This window comes from Callorhinchus milii, unplaced genomic scaffold, assembly GCF_018977255.1.
Source record: "Callorhinchus milii isolate IMCB2004 unplaced genomic scaffold, IMCB_Cmil_1.0 Scaffold1, whole genome shotgun sequence".
Classification (NCBI taxonomy): domain Eukaryota; kingdom Metazoa; phylum Chordata; class Chondrichthyes; order Chimaeriformes; family Callorhinchidae; genus Callorhinchus; species Callorhinchus milii.
The window spans coordinates 91,169,347-91,192,365 of NW_024704742.1; the positions used below are offsets into that span (position 1 = coordinate 91,169,347).

The 23,019-nt window shown below is 37.7% G+C and overlaps 1 protein-coding gene across 1 annotated transcript in view; it reads right to left on the reverse strand.

Annotated features, from left to right (window-relative positions):
- Nucleotides 1-23,019, reverse strand: part of LOC103178075 (coiled-coil domain-containing protein 171) — a 151,852-nt gene that overhangs the window by 20,712 nt on the left and 108,121 nt on the right. Inside the window, exons 23-24 of the mRNA XM_007892585.2 lie at nucleotides 6,614-6,745; nucleotides 3,580-3,732 (exon numbers count right to left, since the gene is read on the reverse strand). Coding sequence (XP_007890776.2) covers nucleotides 3,580-3,732; nucleotides 6,614-6,745 — 285 coding nt within the window. The remainder of the gene's footprint in view (nucleotides 1-3,579; nucleotides 3,733-6,613; nucleotides 6,746-23,019) is intronic.

The following is a 23,019-nucleotide window of genomic DNA, read 5'->3' on the forward strand; positions in this document are numbered from 1 at the left end:
GGCCTGTTTTAGCATAGAGGAATCTGGTATTTTGGAGAAAAATAACACTGATTTTATGAGAAACTTCTATAAATAAGATCACTGGATTTGAGCAGCTATTATTTAAAAAAGGACAAATCTCAAGTGATTCTAAACATCTCACTCTATGTCAGTCAACTTTTCCTCTATTAGGATCTGTTTCATGTGGTCTTGAAGCATTTTATTAATTGTGCAGAGGCTGATTGCTCACCTTCAGTCACAGTATCCATAATCTTTCAAATGCAGTTATCTCTAAATAACAAATATAAGGTCAGTCCATTAAGGCGACATTTACTGGAGACATTTACTGGAGACAGGAGATTTCTGGATGGCACCACATCATTTTCTCTGCCCTATAAGGCTGTACTCCATATACCCACCTTTGTTATTTTAGAAATATAAATAAAGCTAACACAACGAGCATAAATAACGCCACCACACAGGAATCTATTGATCTCTCCTTCTTAGTTACCAATAATTTTCCACTGCAATTTTGTTTGTTGTTCATTTTGGCTCGAGCACATATTAAACATATTATTATGCATCATACAAAAAAATTAAAAATATTAAAAATTAAAAAAACTCAATTATATGTTATTGCAATTATTAAAAGGTACATCCTGGTCTGATCAGGTTGCCAAATGTTGCTGGAAAAAGTACACTTGTGGGGCTGAATGATTATCTTACTGAGCAGGTCCCAGTATTCAGTACAGGTGCTAATTTCTGAGTTTTTCAGGAGACTTTGGGGCTGTTGGTCTTCTGCTCAATAGCCACAGCAAGTGAATCCTTTTTAATTGGTTGATTACACAATCAAGGACACTTGTATGTGTGTGAACTATTAGTGGGCTATTATTCCAACATATTTCTTTAGATCCAAGAATCACCCTTCACTCAAAATACTGAGTTGAGAAGAACTGAAAACTTGCTAAATAAATAACCAATATGATAGACTTAGTGATAAGTGCTGTGCAACCTGGAAGCAGAAAAACTATACATGCCATCATCTGCAGTTATCCTGATGCTATTAGGCAATCTAATATGCAAACTGCCTGGAGGATAGCATTCACTATCATCATATTGAACAGTTTCTTCAGATATATTGTGAATGTTCCCCTTTTTAGATACTTAAGCATAGGTGGAATAAAACAAGACCTACTGAAATTATTCATGCAGCTTAGTATTTAGAGGTAGTGGTTCTTATCCCTTGTACAGAAAGGTTTTTTTATATAGGAGTTTTTGGTCTTGAGGTGTTGTGCCCATTGTTTTTCTGTGGAGTGCTGCTTTGAACATGTGAACATTTTCTTATCTTGTTCCTCAAAGACTTTCACTACCAAAAGGTGACTTTGTCCTCTTAGACTGAATATTTGGGAGTATCTCTGAAACTTTTAGCTGGGATTGTTAGCCAAGTATCAGTTTGCCTTTGCAGATCAAATGTCCAATTTATGGGCAGCACAGGCTCTCTCATATTTTCCTTAGTAATGTTAATAATATTCACATGATGCAAAGTTATACAAGGCCACACGCATAACAGACAATCACAAGAAACGTCTTCCTGCAATTGACATGGATTATGAAGAAAGATTTGGCATAAATCATGTTCTCTGAATGAAACATTAAAATTCACTTTAGTTAAAAAATACTTGATGCTGCAGATGAAATCTGGCCCAGAACTGTCTGAAGCTTTTAATTTGAGGTGGTATTCTGAATCCAACCTGACGCAGACATCGGATGAATAAGAATTCAAAATCCCAACTATTTATAAGGTACGAGAAGAAGGGAGGTATTGTATAAATCCAATCAGAATTTTTAACAGGTGTCTTTAGTGGCAATTCTTAAGTTTTATTAATATTCTGATTTTAAGAATAAAATAATCCTGGCGTGTGGAGTCCTGTAGCTCAGTGGTTAGAGCACTTGCCTTGCAAGCAAGAGCCCTGGGTTCGGTTTCCAGTAGGGCAAATTGTTGGGCAAATTTCCTCACTCCACATGCCTGTTTACCTAGCAGTAAGTAGGTCGATTGGCGGATTACTTTTCCTGGATAATAATTCCTCCAAAAAAATGAAAATAATAAATTGGTCACTTCAATCCACAACTGTTTGTGGGATACTGCTGTGCGTAATTGGCTGCAATGTTTCGCCCACAAAAATATACAGTCAATTCACTCTACAGTATATTCTGTGGAGCGCTTTGAGACGTCTCGAAGGCATGATAATGTGCTATATCAAATGCAAGGATTATTATTCGAAACATCACCTTTTATATCTGGAGGATGTCTCAAAGTGGCTTCACAAGATTTAGTGTGAAGTTTAGTGACTGTTTTGTTGGTGAAAGTAGAGGCTAATATGGACACAGGAATATCCCACAAATAACCACAAAGTGAATGAACATTTTTTATCTGTCAGATGTTAGCCAGGTATGGGGAGAGTAAAGAAAGAAAAAAAAACTAGATTTTTCTCCTCAGAATTTATCTAAGTAAATAGGATATTTAATGGTTTACACAATATCAATTATCATGTCTTCTCTCTCTCTCCACCCCAACACAAGCCACTACTATTGAACAAAAAACCTAAACTAACCAATTAAATAATCCTGCACTTGACAATGGCGATAATCGATTTTGCTTGCTGAAAATGTGACATTATTATGTGCTTGATCACTCCTCAATTTTGTTAATATTTCCTGACTTATTCTAATCTCTAAAATGTATTATGTACAGTTATTTTGTAAACAGAAAACTCAGAGGAATGAGTAAATTTCGAACAGGAAAGAAGTCATTCAGTCTGCTCACAACAGACCATTCCACAGCCTATAAATGACAATCTCGTATCAACAACTTGCAACAACAACTTGCACTTATACAGCAACCACTAGTACATTATCCAGAGGGTGGCCACAACCAATAACTCGTAGAATCAAGTACATAAGTTAGTTGAGTCTGCCTCATAGGTACAGCTCCTAACTACCACTATACAGTATGTCCAGACATGTTTCCTTCAAATGAATAGAACTATATTTCAGTAACTGACAAAGTACGGTGAGGGTTTGACTCTCTACTTCTCTACTTCTCTGGCACCAATAACCATTTTAAAGTTATGACCCAGTTTGAAATCTGGCCTACAATTGGTAAAGGAATGAGTCTGCCAATGGCAGATGGTAGACCTGTTATTTCACGCCTTGAATTTAATCTACAAGATACATGTTGTTGTATTTAGTCATGTTTGCTAACAAGTTGACAACACATTTTCAGCAAACAATTCCTACCAATCAATGCATTATAATGGACAATGATTTTTTTTCTGCAGTTGAAGATTTTCTGCTTATGTTAAATTAATACTGTAATTGTTTCTTACATCACAAATACAAAGTGAATAAATGCAGGTTTTGTAATATTCATTTATAACAACTAGAAAGACAGCTGTATTTATATTGCACCCTAGCAAATATGTCAGACGTAAACACAAAAACATTACTTGATTACAGAAAGCACTGCTCATTCTGCACCTACTGCTAACAATGGAGAGGTGACCTACCTGTAAACCATTATGTGTGAAAACTGACACTTACTGGAGTTGAGCCATTATTTTCACGCAGGCATGCAGTCTGAAGTTCTGATTTGAGAGCTGCAATGTGTTTCTGATGTGAAGTGATTTCTGTTTCCAGAGCAGCAATTCTGGAGCTAGCCAGCTGGTAAATGTCCATGAAAGTCTGGGTTAAATTCTAACAAAAGGGGAGGAGGGGGGTTAAATAGTATAAAACTGTGAGTAACTGCTAACAACTTACATTTATATAGTGCCCTTTGTGTAAAACAACTTTTGTACAGATAAATATTTCACAAGCATTTGTACACCACATTTTATCTCCTTTCATGAAAAATGAAGAGTCTTAAATATAAATTACCACATTATGCAATTTAAAGATCACTTACTTAATACTCTTTACACTTAAAAGGCACTCCTAGCCAGCAAAACATTTTGTATATTATGTGGTGCATGCTTATAATAAACATTTCATAATGTACCATAAAGTGCATGAAATGTCAGAAGTCAACTTCCAGAAGTCTTTAAACAGTGTGAATGTTATAACCAATGAACAGATAATGAGGATCAAGTGCATTACATATCCAAAAAAATTTAATATGGTAACCTAATCCTGTCTGTGAACCACATCTCAAAGAATTACTTTTACAAGATCACTTATGAAATTCAGCTATTTATTGGCTTTCAAGTGACATACACCTCTCGGAGAATAGACTGATTGCATCAAATCAGAAACCAACAGGAAATAAAATTCTGTTTATGTGTATTATGGAGGACTGCTGTCCCAGCTGTGTAATATTGATCAGCCAAGATAATAAAGTTAACTGCAGATGCAAGTTGAAATGGTTCTGTTGTGCTGGTAACTTTATATCCAGTCAGATTACTATAACACAGTTGGGATTAATGGAGTTCTTCGTAACAGGTAAACTATATATTTTTAAGGAATTGTTTTCCCCATGGAGCTAATCTACTTGCCAAAGTGTTACCAGCAAAACGTACATTTTCTAGGACTTGCTTTGTATTTAAAAGATTTCTACATATCCCCTACTGTGCTAATTAGAGGTTGTTCCACGTTTGGTGCTTATCCAATTGAAATTGTCTACAATAGCATCACTGGAGGTACGATTAGATCAGATAGTAGCAAATGCATGTTGAGAATCCACATTATTCAAGATATTTTTAGTTTATGCAGTATGGACCCATTTCAAATATGCAATGCTCATTCAACGTTAAGAACACAAGCAGATATAATGATTACATCTGGGAATATGGAGATTCCTTATTTTCCACGTACTTGTGCCACAGCTCAACACTCATAAGTGTGATTATATTGTACAATATTACTAGACAATTTTATCAAGACTATAAGGAGGAAGAATGAGAACTTTTAAGTTCAATTTACAAAAAATTACACTAAAGCAAAAGAATTGAATAGGATTAAACAATGATATTCAGATTTAAAATAAATTAACATTTAATCACACTCAACTCCCTTTTGAAACAGCTCATTGAAAAGCATGCTGCAAAGCTGAATAATATGTCTTTTTTCAATACTTCCTTTCTCATCTCCAATTGATTACCAAGCTTTGACCACAGTATTCAATATATCAGAAAATCATGCAACTACCATGGTGTTCACTGCACTTCCTTTTTTTTTATTTTGGAGGCAGAAAGATTTTTACCTAATGCGCTATTAAATTAACTAAATACAACAGCAAAATAAGACCAACATTTAAAAAAAAGCAAAAACTGTACTCAATGATCTAAAACAATGGTGAAAAAACACTGGTTTATTTTCATGGTTTACCTTCTTTCTTTCACTAAATTAAACACTGTAATACATTTTGCTGAAACCCACCCCAAAATCCTCAGTTACACTGAATATTTTGGTTGTTATTCGGCAAGTAAAATACCTAAACCGCTCATGTTTCCAGTCCTACAGTAATTAACTGGGCTAATTCAATGGTCTGTACCTACAACGGGTTAAGATTTTAACCACCAACATTTTGGTTGTAAAAAAAAAGACAAAATGGAACAAAAGCACGCTCTCAGTTTGATAACTCTTTGATAGTTACGAATATAAATGTTTGTTCCCAAACCAAAAAAAACAAGTGGAAGAAGGATCTTTGATAAAAGTTTAAAAAGGCAGTATTTGAATGTACTTCTTTTTTTCCCAGTCTTCTGATTTAAGTGCACAAAGCAAGTCGTCTGTTCATCTCCTAGACTGTACTATTTTAAACAGTTTCAGATCACTATTTAACACACTTATGCCATTAACTGTCTCTTCACTAGGGTTACAGGATTATATTCAAGTTTTAAGCGTTTGCAAATGCTGAAGACATACACATCTTTAATCTAGATTTATCTATCAAAATGAACTGACTCAAACCAGAAAATGATTCAGTTTATTAACAAACATACTTCAGTCCCTGCTCTTGTGAAGTATGTTTTGGAAAACTGGTCTTTGCAATAGATTTGCTATAACTTCAGGAATGTTTTTATTTTGCAAACTGGAGCAATAGGACTGATACAGCTGTGAAACGTAAATTTCTTCATTTAATCTAGGATCCTGGAATTCCACAACATGTACAGGAACTCTGGATTACTTTTTATTAACTAATTTAAATACACAGCACACAATAAAGCAGTAACATGTTTATTGTTTTTTTCTCCAGATTTCCCTTCCCAGCCACCATATTATACGGTGGAATGGCATATACTACATGCAGGAGGCATATTTACATTAAGAGGCTTTTTTAAATTCAGAAATGTTATAGCCCAGTTTGATAACTGTGGTATTTTTCATATTCATGGGAGCATTTCCAGTAACTGCTTTTGCTTAAATTACCATGCAGAATAGGGCAAATCAGGGTCAGTTTATGTCAGCTGCTTCAATCTGGGGAACTTCATCAGTCTTTGTTTCAAGGCATTATGCAAAGAAAACTGACATTAAGGGAGCTTTAACTGACAGCAAATGAAATCAATCAGCGAATCACTAAGCCATAATAAACAATCAGCTCCTGAGTTCCCGATTAACTCTGTGCACTATGTCAGACCCGAACCTGGAATGCAGCCGTCTCCATCCCACCCTTCAGCCCCTCTGTGCTGAAGGTCTCCATGTGCAGTTTGGGTAGCTGCAGGGTGAAGTCATTCCTTGCTGCCACAGACCATGACAGTGAGATCTGATCTCTGACCTGAGGAAGAGAAAACAGCATCAATGGTAATTCCCCTTCAGACACATTAACTAGGATGAACTGGGTCCCCTTGAGCCCGCTGAGTGGACTTGCATTGATCGCTAGGCCTGAAATCCATGAATAAATTTAAGACTAATTGATTTTTTGTTGCAAATAAATCAGTAATTCAGAGCAGCCACTGAGAATTTTAAAAAGATGGCGTAGTATTATCTGATTGAAATTTTAAAAAGTTGCCAAGAGTCCTTTATCAAGTCACTAAAATACTTTCTTTGGGGCGGGGGTTTGAGCGGTTAAATTCTTATGACCAAGTCTACACCAACTCTTTCAAAGTACTGTGCTTAAGGAGTCTCTAGGCCATGTCTTTGCATTTAAAAACTCCACACAATAAAACGTTAAAGATAAATCCCAGTCATACACATGCAGGAACTGGTATTTGATCTTTAAGAATTTAACAGCCAAGCTCTAAGTATCACACTGCCACCCTGTGGAAAACGTTAGTCTTCCTCTTAACCATAGCTGGAGAGACATCTGCTATTTATTGTTTTACCAAGGTTACAGCAGCAATCAAAATGTTTTGTTATTTGTTTTTCAAAAAAAGGTATTATATACCTTGATGTGAATAGCAATTTACTTGTTTTTTTAAAAAAGAATATTCTCTTCCCACAAGTCAGTCGTAATTGGTCTGAAAATTATGCAAAGTGTTTTTATAAGGTACAATTCAAAGAGCATTTACAAAAATAGTGAACAATTCAATGTTTAAAGCTGAAAGGCTGACTGTTTATTTCTTGCCATTTTAGAAATTAAAGGAGTGAGTTTATGTTTGGTTCATGGGAATGGAATGTGGTCAAATACAGAAATAACAGCTGAATCTGGAAGACTGTCTGATCTTAAAGTGAATGAGTATAATGTCAACAAAACACAGAAGTAGGGATGATAAAGGATCTATGAAAATTTAGTAGGCTTCAGGTTAATTGTCAATGAATAAGTTGACAGGAATGAATGGAACGTTTTTTCAGAACTACTACATTTTGGGCATTTAGCTTTACCGCACATCAAATTCAATTCTGCTGTGTATTATTCAATAGGAATACACACTTTGTTCATCACTACTTACTTATGAAAAAGCTAAATGTTACATTTCCATAAACAAATCTGTACTTTTATCCTGCACTAAAAGCTTTACATACACTTAAAACTAATAACAGCTTTCAAAAGAATAACTACTGCACTTCATAGATATTTATAAGTGTTAATTCTACTGTTAAATGTTAGCAGGAAAAATGCAGATGTTTTAAAAGAAACTGCCCTAAATTGTACGAAAAATACATATTAGGGAAATTTTGCATAAATCCACAGAAAGTAAGTTGTTTTAAATAACTCTGGAGAGTAAACACCATTTTACTTCATAAACCTCAAAAGCACATAAAAGAATTGCCATTTGTAAACTGTAGTATGCAAAATGTACACATAAAATAAACATTCTGTGGTCTGCTAAATAATCTGCCTATATGTGACGTGAAAAGTGCTCTATCAAATCCAAGGATGAAGGGCAATTCTGCTAGACAAAAAAGCCAAATGCATATAAATGTCATAAGGTTGTTGCAAGGTTGCTTTAATATATTAAGAATTCTAGATGAATATAAACTAGGTTTACAAATAAACATCGTATAGGACATTTAGTGCCAGATTTTATTGCGTCTGTACCAATACAAATTGTATTAATGAAAAATTCTGTGTCAGAAATGTAATCTTGTACCATGTATCACAGTCTTCTTTGCAACAACAACTTGCATTTATATCACGCCCTTCACGTGCGGTAGCGTCCCGGAGCATTTTACTGCATAAAACCTTAGTTGGGGAGGGCAGGGAGAGCAGAGGTGGCATTAATGTGACATCATCTACTTTTAGTGGGCACACACTACTACCTACATCATATGCAGTGTGTACCTTATTTTTATTTCTGCCCTTTATTCCTTTCATCAAACACTTTTGTCCTAAAACCTTTGTACCTGAGACAGATTTGTATGTACCTCCAATTTGTGGAGTCCTGTAGCTCAGTGGTTAGAGCACTCGCTTTGCAAGCGAGAGACCTGAGGTCAATTCCAGGCAGAGGGCGAAACCTTGGGCAAGTTTCCTTACTCCACACAGAGCCTAATAATAATCCCTCCAAAACCAAAAACAATAATAAATTGGTCATTTTCAATCTACGACTGTTTGTGGGACATTGCTGTGCGCAATTGGCTGCCGCGTTCGCCCACAAATATACAGTCAATTCACTTTACAGTGCTTTGTAAAGCGCTTTGGGACGTCCTCCCGACATGAAAGGCGCTATATCAAATGCAAGGATTATTATTATTATACCACTAACCTTAGAGCAGCATTAAAGTGCTGCTTTGTTGCCAAACACTGAAAATGCATACAGACCATTGAGCTGATGGGTCAGTGACTTCCAACAGACATAATTGCCATTTCTCACATGTTGCGCTTTTCTAAGTCACCTCACTCAATTGTAATTCTTGCACATCGAGGTAAAAGCATTGCAAAAATATATTTAAATAAGGAAAATAAAACTTGGTCTCCAGCATGAAACTGCACATTGTGCTGCTGAAAGCATTACATGAAACTGCACACATCACTGCTGATACACTGACTAGTGCACTAAACAAAAATAAAATTCTGTCCCTGGTCACTTGTTTGTCCAGCAGCTGTTTTTGTGCACAACACAGTACAGTTTAAATTCAATCTATTACATCCTCACTATAATAAGTTCTATTCTAGATTATGCCAAAAATGTTTGAAAGAATTCCACTGTAAATATTTGCACTGCTGTAACAAATCAAAAAANTACAGATGAGCATGCTTTCACATTCTATGTGAAAAAATTGACTTTAAAAAAACAAAACAAAATATAAACTATTTTTTCATTTGCACTCAATTTTACATGGTGTAAAACCTGAATTTGGAATGTTTCAAAATAGATTCACACTATTTCCTTTCAAATAGTAATAACAGATAGTAGCTCAATAGCTTGCTGTATAACATACAACAGGCTATTTGTTCATAAAAAAACAAATATTCAGTATTCAAAGGCTTTTTCTCTGTTGTATCAATAATTGAAGATACTGAATAGTAAATTGTTGGACAAAATGTAAATTACACATAAGGTGAAAATTAATGAGTGCTAAAGTGAAAAGCAAGTTATATAGTTTTTCCTCTCAAGTATAATAGATATAAATATACTTATTTTCTAAATGGTGCAGGACAGTTCTTCGTTTTAAGATGCAGCATATTGTAGTAGAATGTCCCTTTTTCTGAAGGTTTTTAACCTCTTATAAGTGTATATATTACTTTCCTATTCTCCCCTTTACTTTTCCCTCCTGCAGCATCCATCCCACAGCTAAGACTGGGGCCCACTTCAAGGATACTGTCAAAAGTCAATTTTGCAAACTGCTGCAAGGCAATGAATTCTATTCATCTCTTCTCCCTCTCCCCGGCCGCCTCTACCATAGAGGCCAGCTAATGCGTGAAAGCAGCTGTCCTCCGTGGATCTTAGGCTTGGGGAGCATTTGGTTCCATGTAATCTCTATTGATATGTCTTTTCACTTTATTTAAAGATCTCTACAGCGACAGTTTGTGTGTCAGCCTTGCTTTCGCTTCTGGGTTCATCTCCCCCCCCCCAGTTGGGACTTTGAAGTCATATATTAGACTGACACTCCAATGCAAAACTGGGGGAGGGGGAGATGCTGCATTGCTGGAGATGCTGTCCTTTGGATGAGACATTAAACCAAGGTGCTGTGCAGGTGGACATAAAGATCCCATGGCATCTCCTGGTATCCTGGCCAATGATCCCCCAAAATAAAATTGTTGATCACTTCAGACCTGTTTGTGGGATACTGATGTGTTCAAATTGGACTACAAAGTACACAGCAACTACAATTTACACTATAAATAGTACTGTGAGACACTTTGGGTTATCTTCCCAACATGGATGGCGCTAAACCATTTGTAGTTATTATTATTAATAATGACAACAACAATGATGTTATTTATTATTGGCATGGTACAGAGGAGTGCTGTAGCATCTATTTTGGTACACAGCCCCTTAAATTTTAGTTAAAGCTGGAAATTTACATGTTGCCAGCAAACAAAATTAAAGTCTTTCAACAGTTAACTGGGACCATTGGCGAAAGATATGTTTTGGGAGGGAGGTGAAATGAGAAATTATGATTTAAGTAGCGCGGTAAATAAGGAACACCATTTTAAAACTTTTTTTTAAAAAGAAATATCAATTGTATAATAAGTAATTACTTTTCTGTGGAAAATTTAGAGGGAAAGTCAGTTTTTCCTTTCTCTTTTATTAAGCTTTCCTTTTATTTCAGTGCTTATACAGAAAGGAAAAACTCACGAGTGGGGATTTCACATTTCCCCTGTGCTATGTGCAAGAATCATCAATATCTTTGGCAAGCAAATATCTACAAGATAGGGATACTGTGATGCAATTTTTATTGAAGTACTGGGTCTTTGGAGAACTAATTGTTCATGCTCTGGGCTGGACTCAAGCCATACGGATGTACAAGAGCAAGTCCCCTAGGAGGCTAAAGGACCTGGTTGCATACAAATTTTTAGCTGGTAACAATTATCACAAAAATGAACATGTTCAGCAGGGGCCAACTCATCTCCAGCTCTGTAGTAAATGTATAATTAAATATTAAAATACTTCTGAAAAATCTTTCTTTAGCCTTTTTACAGAAATTCAGGCTGATAAAAGGAAAAACTCAAGTGAATTAGAGTGCTCAGATTTTATCAACATCAAACCACAAGTGATTTTTTTGCCGTCTACATCTCACAGCTACAGTCAATAGATCTAAATATTTTACTGCACCCTGGCCAATTTATTGTTTGATGTTTAAAAACTCACCAAAAATCAAAGAAAATTCATTAAATCAGAGCCCTCCAATGAGTTGCTATCATCTTTGAAAGTTGAGTTTAACTGCAATATTGATAATTCTCTTTTTTCTGTGACAACAGCCACAAGGGAAATGTTTATTGTCAGAGTACAAAAGAAGATTGCCAATAACAGCAGGGAACAATGTACATATGACACCAAAGACCAAACAGTGTGGTGCTCCACACAGCGTTCCTGTCAATACTACCTGACTTACAACTCTCCTCTCTCCTTCCTATATCACCCCCCACCCATCCAAAGTAGGCAGTGATCTTTTTATCTATCCCTGTATCTATTTTTTATATCAGATATTGTATTAAATGCATTTATGGGAAAGTTACAGTGGAAAAAAATTGGCAAAACATATGTATTTGTTTCTACCCTGAATGACAAACTTCTATACAGATTTTAACAAGTGCATTTGTCTTAAGTTGTTAAAATATATCTTCACCACAATACATTTCTGTAACTATTTTTTAATGTTTACTTTTTGAATTCAAAATCAAGACTACATTTTCAGAATAGAATACTATCTTCAGCACCAGCAGTGGATTCTATGGTCTGATTAATTTGAATCGATGGTTTTTTACACTTTTGAAGTACACACCCTGGACAATACTAAATCCCTCTCAGCTTTAGAACAACCACAAACTCTTTACTCATATTTTGTTTTCAGGAATTTTGTAACCAACTCTGATGGGAGTTGAAAGCAACTTCACACGATAGTGCCATCTAATAAAGTGACTTCTGTTCAAATGTCCGTGAATAAGGGTGAAATACCTTCTTCTCCCATAAGCAAGAGAGATCTTCATAACTCACGTAATTTGTCATGTCTGTTTTCTTCTTTGCTCATACAATAAAAACAGTATTTCACCGATGCCTACACAAGATGGCTTGCATTCCAATAATAGTGTGGAATGACAAAACAAATATTTACAATTTGGAGAATATAGATTTACCTCACTGAGGTAGTCCACAAAAAAAGTATAATGCAATATAGTTTTACCTGAACACTCGAAAGTCTTTAAATGTTTTACAGAGATCCTGTCAAATTACTGTACCCTAATGAAAACAAATCACATCATTCACTCAATTATCAGCCAATGTTTTAGAAATCTTTAACTGTGAGTAAAATTCACAAAAATGTTTCATTAGTCATTTGTGATTGTACAGGCCATTGTTACTTTAAGTGGTCTTTAGATGAGAGTACTAAAAATTATGAAGGCTATGTAATCAGAATGCAAATCATTGCATAGACTTTAACCACCACCCCCTCCCCCACCTGTAGATGACAAAATCAAATGTGATAAGGAACCATCCTATAGAAGCTGCAAAGTAGCTTTGTGCTAAAATGAGTCTTCCCAACCACATTCATAAACTGTAAAATGTCACACAAACAGCTTGATACTGAGTGTGGACTTCATTCTATCCTTCAGAAGTATAATTCCCCCCTTCGTGCAGTTGGCAATTTCATGATTTTAGGCGTTTTGAATTTACAATACACAATTTGAACAGATACTTTATCAATAAAAGAATGGTTCTTTCAGAATCCAGAACAGATATTAAGTAACCACAACATACTAAAACAGTACATAATCAAAATTTATGCTACCACCAAAGTCCTGGATGAAAATTCAAGCTATGAATCACAATTTAAAACTTACATTTTTGGAAGCAATTTTCCAAAATTAAGAGGCAGATTTGATTCTACTTATCGAGGTAAGATGGCTTACTAGGTATTACTAGACTGTTCATTGATTCATTGATCACCTTGTCCAGTGTGAAATAGCACTAAACAAAGAAAACAGGATGTTGTACTATACTGCTAAATCATTTGCCTTCAATTCCCCAGAAGTCAAGCTCTAGCTGTACCGTGCTCTGGGTAGGCCACACCCGGAGTTGTGCACAGTCTGGTCACTGTGATATAAAGGGACTAACCAAGGCCTAGAGGCGGTGCAGAGGAGAGCACTGAGGTTGATCCCCAGGGTTAGAAGGATGAGCTATGCAGAACAACTTGATAAGCTAGGGATTTTCAGCCTTGAAAAGAGACGTCTCAGAGGGGCCTTACAGAGGAATACAAGATATTTAAAGGGATAGAGAAATTAAACCAAAACAATACTTTCAGATTCACCGAGGCAACAAGACAAAAGGGCACAGGTTCAAGGTTGTGAAAAGCAATTGTCAAAATAAATACGGGAAGTATTTATTTACACAGAGTAATCAACACCTGAAATGAGTTAAAAGGATCAACTGTGGAGACCAAAAGACTGGACTCAAAACAGCTTTATGCTGTATAAAAAAAGCTTTAAAGAGAAGACAGTTAGCATGCTGGAAGGAATGATATCTAATAAGACCTATAGTCTTTCTCCAAATTTATCTAGTAAAAGATGCAAAGAAATATGTGCAACAAATCTATTTTGTTGTACAAAGTCTACCTACTATTGTGTGTGAGAGAGAAAGAGAGAGTTCAAACATTAAAATCACAAGATGAGTATACAAGGAAAACAAGGTGTTCTCAAATGCTCACTTGGTAAGTTGTGGGCGAGTGCGAGAGTAATTGGTTACAACTGAAACTGTGTACAAATAGGAAGAGATGCCGTGAACTCAACCACGGTGGTACAGGCACAATTAGTCAAATGGCCCTTTCCTGTTCTTATTATATTACATTTGGATGAATGGGTTTCTAGTCACAAAATTTCTTGGGGTTTAGTAGGACTGATGACATGTGTAGCCTTGGCTCCTACACAGTAATGTCCATATGTTTATGGACTGCAGCTGAACGTCAGCAAGACTGAGAGTCTTTTGATTGGCTCGCGCCAGCGCCTCCACACCTCAGGCACTGGCAGCATCAGCATCGACAGATGCACACTCCACCTCACCAAGCCAGTCGGGAACCTGGGCGTTTCTTTTTGAACCTCAACTGTCTTTTCTCTCTCACATCCGTGCCATGATCCACTCTGTCTTCCCCCAACTCGGCAACATCGCCCGACTGCGCCACTGCCTCACCCCGCTGAACCCCTCATACTAGCATTTGTAACCCCAAGGCTCAACTACAGAAGCTCCTCCTTGTCGGCTCCCCAAATCTTCCCTCCACAAGCTGCAGATCATCCAGAACTCTGCAGCTCATGGTCTCTCCCACACCAGGCTCTGTGACCCCATCACCCCCACCCTCGCCCGGCTCCACTGGCTCCCCATCCCTCAGAGGATAGAATTCAAAATCCTCATCCTCACTTTCAAGGCCCTCCATGGCCTTGCTCCTCCTTCCTCTTTGACCTACTGACCCCATCAACCTGTCCGCTCCCCCCGCTCAGCCGGCTCCAGCCTGCTCCATGTCTCCGGCCCGACCCGCCCTACCATTAGTGGCCGGGCTTTCAGCCTTTCTGCCCGCAGTCCCTTCGCCTTGCTTCCTCTCTTGCCTCCTTCAAGACATAACTCAAGAACCTCCTTTTCGACCATGCCTTCATCCACCCTCCTCCCTCTCTGCCCTCCTTCATCCCAACCTTGCACCCCCACCCTGGGTCCCGATCCCCGACTGTTCAGCGCCTTGGGACGTCCTCCCAACATGAAAGGCGCTTTATGAATGAAATTTTGTTGTTGTTGCTTAGGAAGAAGAACGTAATCCCTTAAATGAAAAAAAGGAAGCTTGAAGGAAAAGTTAGGAAAATATCAGGAAAAAAAACTAGGATTATGTGAGTGATAGATAACCAGCAAGGAGGTTTCAAAGACACCATCAAATAACTGATCAATAATTAGAGTTTAACTGATCATATTCCAAGTCGATGTCAAACTGTTTCACTCCACAAAACTACCCACACTTTTTTGTGTTCACTTGGGTCAGAACATTCATTTTGCTTAGCGTTTTTGTTAAAAAAAACGCTAAATGTACTTCTTTCTTCCATGGAACTGAATAAGCAGTGATTAAGGGGAGCAAAACAGTTTAAACCCATTAGTGCTTTGGTCCTCATTCCTCACGCTATAGGATCTCATTCTGGTGTCATATCCCCAGTCTTTTGAAGAAGTCACAACATAGACAAGACAAGAAACATTTCAAGAAACATATACACATTAGATTGCTGTTCAGGTCAGAGAGATGAATCTTGAACACAGGTTCTTTGGTTGCAAAGTTTGTATTAAATTCAGATATAAGGCGGTAAATGTGACATTCTTCCTCAATCATTCAATCTCCATATACCAATGAATCATTCAAAACTACTGGGAAAAAAACAAGAATCAGGAAACACTAATTGAGTCTTGAGGTTGACTTGAAACACTGAATTGCCAAAATGCCATCTTTTATCTAACAGGTAAAGACAACCCATTTTGTGAAAGTGTGCCTCATCTTCACAAACTCCTTTAACTCTACCGACCTGGTCATCACTCTGCTCAGCAAACACTGACCTGCAATTTGACCCACCGCCATCATTACATTGCCTCAGATGGTTTATCCTCCATCCTTGCCAGGTCACCTTGGGATACGACACAGGTATGGTCAACTTCCATATATATGGGATGATACATAAATCTACTTTTCCCCCATATGTGCTCTTATCAGACATCAAGGCCTGGATGAGCGCCAACTTTCTGCAACTGAATAGTGACAAGACAGTAGAGGTCCTCCTTGGCTCGAGGCAATGTCTTCTCATCTACAGCTACTTAATCTTCTGGCCTATCCCTCAGACTTGCTGAACCTGTGCACCACGTAGGCATCAGGTTTGAAACCCAGCTATCCTTCCTTTGCCAATTTGACCCTGACCAGGTCCACTTTCCTTCACCTCCGTCCCCCACATTGCTTGCCTTCGACCATACCTCACATCCAACACTGCTGAAACTCTTATCCATGTATTCATCACGTCTCGCCTCGAATTCTCCAATGCCTCCTCGCCAGTCTCCCCAGGTTCACCATTCATAAAATCCAATTAATTCAAAAGTCCGCTGCCCATTTCCTATCCCATACTAAATTCCGCATCCCCATCACCCCAGTCCTTGCCAGGCTTCACTGGCTCCCTATTTCCAAATAGAACAATTTCAAAATCCTCACTTAATTCCCTGGCATCTTCCTATCTGTCTGACCTTACAGCCCATTCCTCAACCCACCTCCTTCGCTCAACTAACTCGGCCGCCTGTACGTTCCTTCACCCCCTACATTCCTGAGACTCTGGAACTCTCTGCCTCAATCCCTCCACCTTGCCCCTCCTTGCCTGTCTTCAGATGGCACCTGAAGAGCTTCCTTTTCAGCCACATCAACTGTCATCCCCCCCTCTCCCCGGCTCAGCGTCAAGCACTTCGAGCTGCTACCCAGCATTAAGGATGCTATATAACAACAAGATTACATTTGTATAGCGTCTTCCACGTCGGGAGGACGTTCCAAGGCGTTGAAAAAATATAATAATCCTTGCATTTGATATAGCGCTTTTCACGTCTTCTCGACGTCTCAAAGCGCTTCACAGAATATGCTGTAAAGTGAATTGACCGTACATTTGTGGGCGAAACGCGGCAGCCAATTGCGCACAGCAATGTTCCCACAAACAGTCATGGATTGAAAATGACCAATTTATTATTGTTTTGTTTTGGAGGGATTATTGTTAGGCATGTGGAGTAAGGAAACTTTCCCAAGGTTTCGCCCTGCTGGAATTGAACCCAGGTGTCTTGCTTGCAAGACGAGTGCTCTAACCACTGAGCTACAGGACTCCACATATAAATGCAAGTTGTTGTTGTTGTCAAGCTTTGCTACTGTTAAGCACTCTGAGCCTCTTTCCCACATAACCGACACTCTATAAATGCAAGTAGTTGTTGTAATCATTTTAACAAACATTATCTACCTACAATATCCATCTATCTACTGAGGTTACAGAAAAATATTTTCTAGGGAAGAAATATTACTGCATTGCATATCAAGCCGCATAGGCTGTGTGAGTAGTTATTTAGCTGCATAACAATTATATGAAGTGAAGGAAGAAACATTTTAATTAATTTTAATGAAGCCAGAACATAAATTTGCACGAGACAACATTGATGTAAACTGCACTGAAGTGATTATGAATTTAATACACAATATATCTCTACTGACTGCACTCGTTGAGAAAACCATTCCCATACAGTCTTATAATAATAACCCTTGCATTTGATTTGGCACCTTAAGTCACATCGTTGAAACGTCTCAAAGCGCTTTACAGGATATACTGTAAATAATAATAATCCTTGCATTTGATATAGCGCTTTTCACGTCTTCTAGACGTCTCAAAGCACTTCACAGAATAGACTGTAGAGTGGATTGACCGTATTTTGTGGGTGAAACGCGGCAACCAGTTTTGCACACACAATGTCCCACAAACAGCCATGGAATGAATAATCAATTTTTTTTATTTGGGGAATTTGTTGGGTAGAACTCCCTTTTCCTTTCGAATAATGCCATGGCATCTTTAACGTCCATCTAAACAGGCAGATGGGACTTCGGTTTAACGACTCATCTGAAGGTTGGCACCTCTGACAATGCAACAGACCCCCCCAGCACTGCATTGAAGTATCAGCTTAGGCCTAGGGCCTGAACCCACAGCCTTCTGACTCAGAGGTGAGAGGGTTACCACTGGGCCAGGCAGACATACGAGTGAGGGGAGTGATAGAGGGGAAGAGGGGAGGTGCAGAATAGTTTTGTGCAAACATCTACAGTCTGCATTTTGTGTAGAGGTGCTGAGGACATAAACAACATAAGGCACAATATCAAATGCAAATGTTATTACTACCTCCTGTATGAAAGGTGACCGACACCAAAAGGATCTCACTCATATCACCCCTCTTTCCAAATCAAAATCTTCTGTGGAAAATAAGTCAAAAGAGTCAGATTGTAAATCTATGCATAGCTAGAAAAACTCAAATATTCTATAGAATGTGATCGTTCCTAAAATCTGGAAGCACAGAGCTAACCAAAGAAAAATAGTATAGAACGAGGATTTAACTGCAATATTTATTAAAGAAGTTGTAAATAATAAATCTCACAGGTGACCAGATTCCAGACTCTTGATTCCAAATTAACTGCCACGTTTCATTCAAACGAAGGGCCTGAAACTCTACAGGAGATCAGTGTGACACATCTGCTTCTCAAGAATCCTTTAGCAAATATCACAAATTAGCCCCTTGGATGTTCAGATAAATGGCCAAGGTTGTGGCATTCACAACCTGAATTGGGAGTACGATTTATAACTATTAAATCTTGGCAGAAAACAGTGTGCACGGATCTCACTGGCCTATGGGAACTCGGTTCCAAAACATAGGATGTAGATCATGTAAGAGTGCAGTTCCCATGAGTCAGCCTAATGTACATCTGTTAAAAACAAGATTAAATACTGTATTTACAAATCTTTTGGGAATCCAGGTTTAGACTCCAGCTTCTTTGAGCCCATTGTCGATTTATTTTCAGGAGAGATCTGGGAGAAGCTTGGTAGCACTTTCCTTCAAAAGATGTATGTTTTGATCTAAAAACTCTGCTGCCCATTTTCTCACCCAAACCAACTCTACAACCTCATCACCCCAGTCCTTGACAAGCTTCAATGACTCCATATTGCAGAACAGATAGATTTCAAGACTCTCACACTTACTTACAAATCAATTCATGGCCTAGCATCTCCCTAGCTCTCCAACCTGCTTACACCTGACTCCACTACCCACCCTTCACTCAGCTGTCTACGACCTTCTACATGTCCCTCGTCTCCACTGTTCCAACATCAGTGGCGATAACCTATTGCCACTAAAAGTTTTTTTTTGGTCAGCCGGGTGTCTGACACATGTGAAAATCCATCGGCATGCTTAAGAGCATCCAAACCAGACAGTGTTCCGTGCATGCTCAAACACATGGAAATTCCTGTCTGGTACTACTAAGAGTTTGGGTATGTAAGTATTCAGAATAGCATACATAATGCTTAAGGTTAATCCATTTTTTAAACTTTACAAGCTTGAGCAGAAGAAACATGCTTATTTGTTTTACCTTCCTTAGCGGGGATTTTTCCATTATTAGAATACAACTGTTGGCAGCCAACTGCATGTTTACCTGTGATCTGATTGATACCACTACCTTCGATATTAAGAAATTCTTTAAATGTTCCAAGTGGATTTAGTTTTTCCAGAAATTAGTGTTTTAAGTTCACTATCCAGCTGTTTTGTAAAGGCACAGCTTTGATACGTCAAGGTTTTCAAATTCTCTCTGTAACTGCAGAACCATTTATAGCTTGGCTGGGTCAGAATGACATGAAGTGATGCAATTGATGACATGCTGGACAGCACAGCTGCTGGATGACAAACTAGTTCAAGTATCCAGCACCTGTACATCTTGACAACTGTCAGAAGAAAGCTAGAGGAACTGGGCCAAATCTTCCCGTTTGCTGGCCCTGTCTTAATCTTAAGCACAAATCCACTGTTCCTTGCAGACAAAATTGTCTCTTAAATCAAAATTGTATCTGGAAGGAGAAATGGTCATACATATAGTTTTATATTTATACTCGAGACAATTAAATAACTGCAATTAAACGACCATTAATGCAATGGTACTCCTCTCCTGGTCTTGAAACAGTGTTATGTAACTAAAGTTTCATTTTAAATACAAAAGACAGTCAATCATTTCTTGGAAGTTTTTTCATTGCTCTATAATTTTTCAGGGGAGGGAAACATTGTCTGGGCTGTTTAGTTAAGAAAAACATCACAGAAGTCGATACTTTATTGTTCTGACGTTCTGACCTACCTACCTTGATTCAAAAACAATAAATCATCTAACTATCTGGAGGGATAAATTACTTGGACTGGGTTAGCTCTGTGTGCAAATAAGTGTTTGGACCAGTTGGAAACTGCTACCTAATATCCCCAGCAAATTAGCATTTGTGGTATTTCTTTTTTTGCAGGTATAATCAATGCTGTTGACTTTTTTTGAAGATGTACACCAATCAGGACACTGCAAAGTAATTTATACTTTAGGACTGCAGCTGATTTCAACACATATTTAAAAATAAAAGTCAAAATGTCCCTTAAGCTTTAAATTTTAATAAAAAGCTAATCATACACCTGGTTCTTTTGTTTTTCAATATTATTAATACAGTAATAACATTGGAAAACAAAGAAATGTTTGGCAGAGCAGAACCATTCAGAGGAATAAATATAAATCCAGCTTCCAACAACAAATCACACAACTAGTGGGAGTAATGTTGGAATTCCTTTAGCTCTACAAAAACGCAGAAGTGATATAACAATGCAAGAATCTGCAATACGTAGAGAGCTTGAAACCAAATACTATATCTGGCTAAGGAGAGTAAGGTTCGAGCCAACGGGATAAGAGGTTTGAATGATCACTATTGAACATTAAACAAGAAATTGTGCTCAGCAACTGGAAGTTAATGCCATTGATACTGAAGCTGTTAACTTAAAAAATACAGTAAATATTAAAATATCTAAAAATCTATATAAAGAAAAGGGCAAGATTAAAGCGTGCAAAATGTATTTATTAAACAAATTAAACTGAACCAGGCAAGATGTCACAGGCTAGAGGAGTGTGGGAAAACCACAAGTTGTGTTGGAATATTAAATCTGAAAGGGACAATAAGTGATGATTCCCTGTTGGGTATTAGCTTGTTCCATTTCATGTGGCAGTTGAATATATGAGGAAGAGCTAGCTGGTTCTATTTCCCCCATAAAACCTTGCTTATGGCTTTGATTCTGTAAAAACATGCCAAATTGCTTGAGTGTTATGAAATCTTAGAACAAAAGGCCACCTCTGATATAGAAAGTTGGAATGAAATGAATGTTGCCGAAAGGAGCAAGACTTTGATTTCTGCATTTTCTGCATTCTTCTGTCACAGTGAGTTCTTCTTTGATTCAGATATTTATTACTCTGGGCCAAAAAGCTTATCACCACTTGAAGGAGACCCCTGATAAATGAGCCTTGGAGTCAGAGGCCTGCTAGAGGAGCCAAAGGCTTCTTCAACCCACTATTCTCACTATCGTGCCTCTGGTGACTACATGAATGTGACATCAAAGCAAAAAACAGCTAGTTTGCTTCACATGAAGAGGAGGATTAAGTTCTTTACTAGCTTAAAGAGATCTATCTAGCACTATACGGAAAGGTCACGCAGTTTGTATTACTTATAGCAATCTGTAAAGATGCAAAGGTAAGTGGGGACGGGAGAGAAATTGTGAGGAATATTTAAAATCTGAAATAATCCTCTCACTCCTCTCTCTCTGGTAGGAAGTGAATAGTGCACAACATTTATCCGGAGTTAACTACCCTGCTCTCTGTTGCTAGTGCAGATAATGCAATGTTAAAATAAAATACATCTGAGGTAATATATTTTCAAATTAGGGGATTCACTCTAAATATTAGTGTATGCAATTCAAAACAAATGCAACTGAACTGTGATCAAGCAATTGTATATCTGAAGCAAATAAAATTTAATTTATTTTAAAAGAAGTTTCTACATGTCTTGCTCTGAATAACAACCCCAAGTTTACATATTTAATTGGTTTTATAATCTCACACTGATCATCATAAAATCGACTTGTGACACATTGGGGTTTAATTTACCACTCTAAATTAAGAGACACATTTTCAAATATGAATTGCCTGGTTGTACCCCTCTATCGTTCTCAATGCCAACAACCTGAAGGCGATTAGTGCAAGTGTCGTAAGATCATGGCAGTTCACTGCTGTAGCAATATCAGTGTTATTCTTGAGCTTTTACTTGTGCTGGTTTTCTGCTAACTGGCAGTCAAAAGCCATGATCTGGAAGACGGACGTGCAACTTTCAGGATGTTAGTCCTGACAACTGGGACGACTAGACCACAAATTAAACTCCAGTATCTATATTATGTAATTGTAATGTGCTTTCATCTACTCATCTGTTCTATGGTGAGCATTTCTGCGAAGACGGGAGTAGGAAGAAAAGCTCTTTGGGGAAAAAAGGAATCATATTTTATAGAAAGTGCATCACAACAAGCCATTCATTTGTGTTTTCCTGCAGGGAAATTATCACAAGAGAGTAGTAGCCATCTTCAATGTTTTTCAACTCTTAACGTGGGATAAGGGAATAAAATAGTTCAAGTGTAATTTTTCCAGTGCAACTTATATGGCCAGAACAGAATATAAATGAAAAACAAATAAAGGGTTGGGTCTCTTATCTACAACCCTCAATTGATTTTATTTTGTGGTTTAAAACTTCAAACATTGCTTCCCACACATTCTTCCCTATCATGACTGGAAATGTGCCATGTACTGCTAGTCTTCCTCAGCAGTTTCTACAATCTGAAAGACGCTGCATGCAGACTACCTTTGATAGTCAAGGAGAATCGGATGATG